This window comes from Setaria italica, chromosome V (assembly GCF_000263155.2).
Source record: "Setaria italica strain Yugu1 chromosome V, Setaria_italica_v2.0, whole genome shotgun sequence".
In the NCBI taxonomy this organism is placed as follows: Eukaryota; Viridiplantae; Streptophyta; class Magnoliopsida; order Poales; family Poaceae; genus Setaria; species Setaria italica.
Genome location: NC_028454.1, coordinates 23,904,418 through 23,907,354, shown reverse-complemented (window position 1 = coordinate 23,907,354; position 2,937 = coordinate 23,904,418). Strand labels below are relative to the sequence as shown.

General features: G+C 55.6%; 1 protein-coding gene across 1 annotated transcript; it reads right to left on the bottom strand.

Annotated features, from left to right (window-relative positions):
• Window positions 1-290: 290 nt before the first annotated feature.
• Window positions 291-2,117, bottom strand: LOC101754100 (3-ketoacyl-CoA synthase 6). Its single transcript, XM_004968825.2, has one exon. It carries the CDS (start codon window positions 2,072-2,074, stop codon window positions 617-619), a length of 1,458 nt encoding a protein of 485 aa, XP_004968882.1. The 5' UTR covers window positions 2,075-2,117; the 3' UTR covers window positions 291-616.
• Between the last annotated feature and the right edge of the window lie 820 nt (window positions 2,118-2,937).

Sequence of the window (2,937 nt, the reverse complement as noted above, 5' to 3'; positions counted from 1 at the left end):
CGGGAAAGCCTTATTGAGACCATTTAGAGAGCATTCGGAGATGCCCAGCTCATTACTGAATCGATCGTATCATCGCATGCGGGAGCGCCGGACGCTGCATGCCATGATGACGACTCCAACAGTCTCACTCTGCTTGCATTTTGCAGCGGAGCATTTGGCGCCGGCGGATCCAGATCCACGGGGTTAGCCTTAGCTCACTGTGGGCTACGGCCCTATATGGGCACGCGACTGTGTGCAACGGCCGATGAGTCCCCCCCTGCAGCGTTGTGCCAAGTGCCACGACGACCAGGTGCTACAACACTTCACGGTTTACACATAAAAAGTGCATAACTGCTGTCGCAACGCAGCGTGCATTACATCAACTTGACAGTGATGATAACAAACACAGAATGAGTACACTCGTAACAATCCACGACTGGCTACCTACATTGCCCATGAATACACAAGTGCTTGCGTTTTAGCCAACTTAATTATTTCAGACATCACATCTAGCACGGCACACAATATTGCCACGTACTTGGAGGCACCAACTAACGAAGTCCACGGAAACCTTCGCAGAAAACTCTCGTTGAAGATAATTCTGCGCAGCGTGTGCACGCTGCACACAGTAGTTTGATCAGATGTCCTTGGCGACGTCGGGGAGCTGCACCGGGTAGCGGTGGATGCAGTCCACCCACGGCCCGTCGGCGGCCGCCGCCGTCCTGACGCACTCCAACGCCACGCAGCTGCACTCGAAGCCGGCGCCGAAGGAGATCATCCACACCCGGTCGCCCTTCCTCATCCGGCCCTTGGCCTCGGTGTACGCCAGCTCGTACATCACCAGGCTGCTCGACGTGTTCCCGAACCGGTGCAGCGTCATCCGCGACGCCTCCACGTCCTCGTCGGACAGGCCGAGGCCGCGCTGCACCTCGTCGATCACCGCGCGACCGCCGGCGTGGATGCAGAAGTGCTCGAACGCCGTCCGGAAGTCCGGGCGGTACAGCCTCACCTTGCTGCCGAGCCGGCTCAGGAGCTTCCGCTTCAGGAGGGACAGCGCCACCAGGAGCTGCTCCGAGATCGGCAGGACGAGGGGCCCGAACGCCACGATGTTCCTCTTGAGCGCGCCGCCGGCGGTGGTGGTGAGGTCCTTGGAGAGGCGCACGCCCCGCATGCCTTTGTCGTCCTCCTCCTGGAAGATGCAGCGGTAGTCGGCGTCCCGCGCGGCGGTCATGGTGCGGACGATGCGGCCGAGCTTGAACCGCGCGCGCTCCGGGGAGTTGGACAGGATCGTGGCGGCGGCGCCCATGCGGAAGAGGCAGTTGGGCAGCAGCATCGCGCGTTCGCTGCCGACGTAGTACTGCGACGAGAGGATCTCCGTGGACACGGTCAGGACGTGCGTGCCCGGCGCCGCCACCTGCAGGAGGTTCTTGGCGAGGCCGACGGAGATGAGCCCCGCGCCGCAGCCCATCCCGGACAGGTTCAGGGTCTGCACGCCGGGGCGGAGCTTGTACCTGTTGACGACCATGTCGGCGAATACCGGCGTCGGCGTGAAGATGCTGCAGTTGACGATGAGCACGTCGATCTCCTCGGGCTTCACGGCGGTCTTGGCGAGCACGTCGTCGATGGCCGAGAAGATGACCAGCTCGGTCTCCTCCCGGGCGGCGTCGAGGCTGCGGTCCGGGGGCATGTAGTGGTACGAGTAGGGCACGCACGTCTCCTCGCCGAGCCCCGAGCGCTCGAGCAGCCGGATCGCGAAGTTCAGGCTCTCCTTGTCGGCCACAAGGTACGGCAGGAGGCGCGCGTGCTCCAGGCACGTCGCGAACGGCGCCCGGAAGCACGGCCTCGGCCGGAAGCAGCCGTACTCCACGATGTACACGTCCCGTTGCCGGCGGGCGCGCCGGAGCTTTGCCACGGCAGCCATCAGGATCGCCGCCGTGATGAGGTGGACGGGCCGCTGGGCGTGTAGCCAGCCGGCGAGACCGTCGATGCTGAACGGCCATCCTCTCTGGACCACGGCGGTGGCAAACGCCACCGTGGCGATGGCGAGGAAGTTGCTCACAACGAGGTGGTACGAAGCTTTGAGGAGCTTTCCCATTGCGTTCTCTGTGTGTATGTCAGACAGTGAGAGTAGTGGAAGCCTGTTCATTTAAAAGGCGAGTAGAGGGCGCGTTGCCGGGAGTTTTGGGTGGATAAAAGGTTCGCGTTGAAATTCAAGTAGCCTAATATCACACCCGATTTTAAAGGAAAAACCAGATGATCGTCATATCTATGCTAGGATCAAGTTTCACACATACGATGACTTCGGTAAATTTCAAAAATAGTGTTATAACGTAAAGAGAGAGTTACATAAATTAATTAATCAGAAATGAGATAAAAATCTCTAATATAAGCATCGGATCTCCAACAACTCCACATGCAGTTAACTGGAGGAAACGTACGCCTAGCAACTCTTCAAAGTCTTCAACAGATTTGTCTTGTACTGAACAATAGATATAGCAATTGTGAGTGCACTTATGGTTGGTACTCAGCAAGTACAGGGAATGTGTAGTATAAGGCCAAGTCAAGAAATAGCTGACTGGTTTACTGCATTTAAGCACTTTTAAAGTTGGTCAAGTTTTATTAAAATTGGTTAAGTTTTATTAGCAAACTAATTACTAGAATGTAAGTTTATACCACCCAATTAACCATAAGAGCAAGGATATATCACGAACATAAGTAAAACATAAATAAAACACATGTTAATTATTTTTCAAGTTCAATTATCATGCGAGGGTTTAGGACGCTCTTGACCGTGAGCACGACTGATATACTAGTTTTACACTCTGCAGAGGTTGTACACTTTCACCATAAGTCGCATAAAAGTTCAAGAGAACTTTAGACCAACCATGCTATGCAAAAGTAGGCACTTATCACACTACTGAGGTGTGACTGCATAGAGACGCTACGAGACCTTTACAA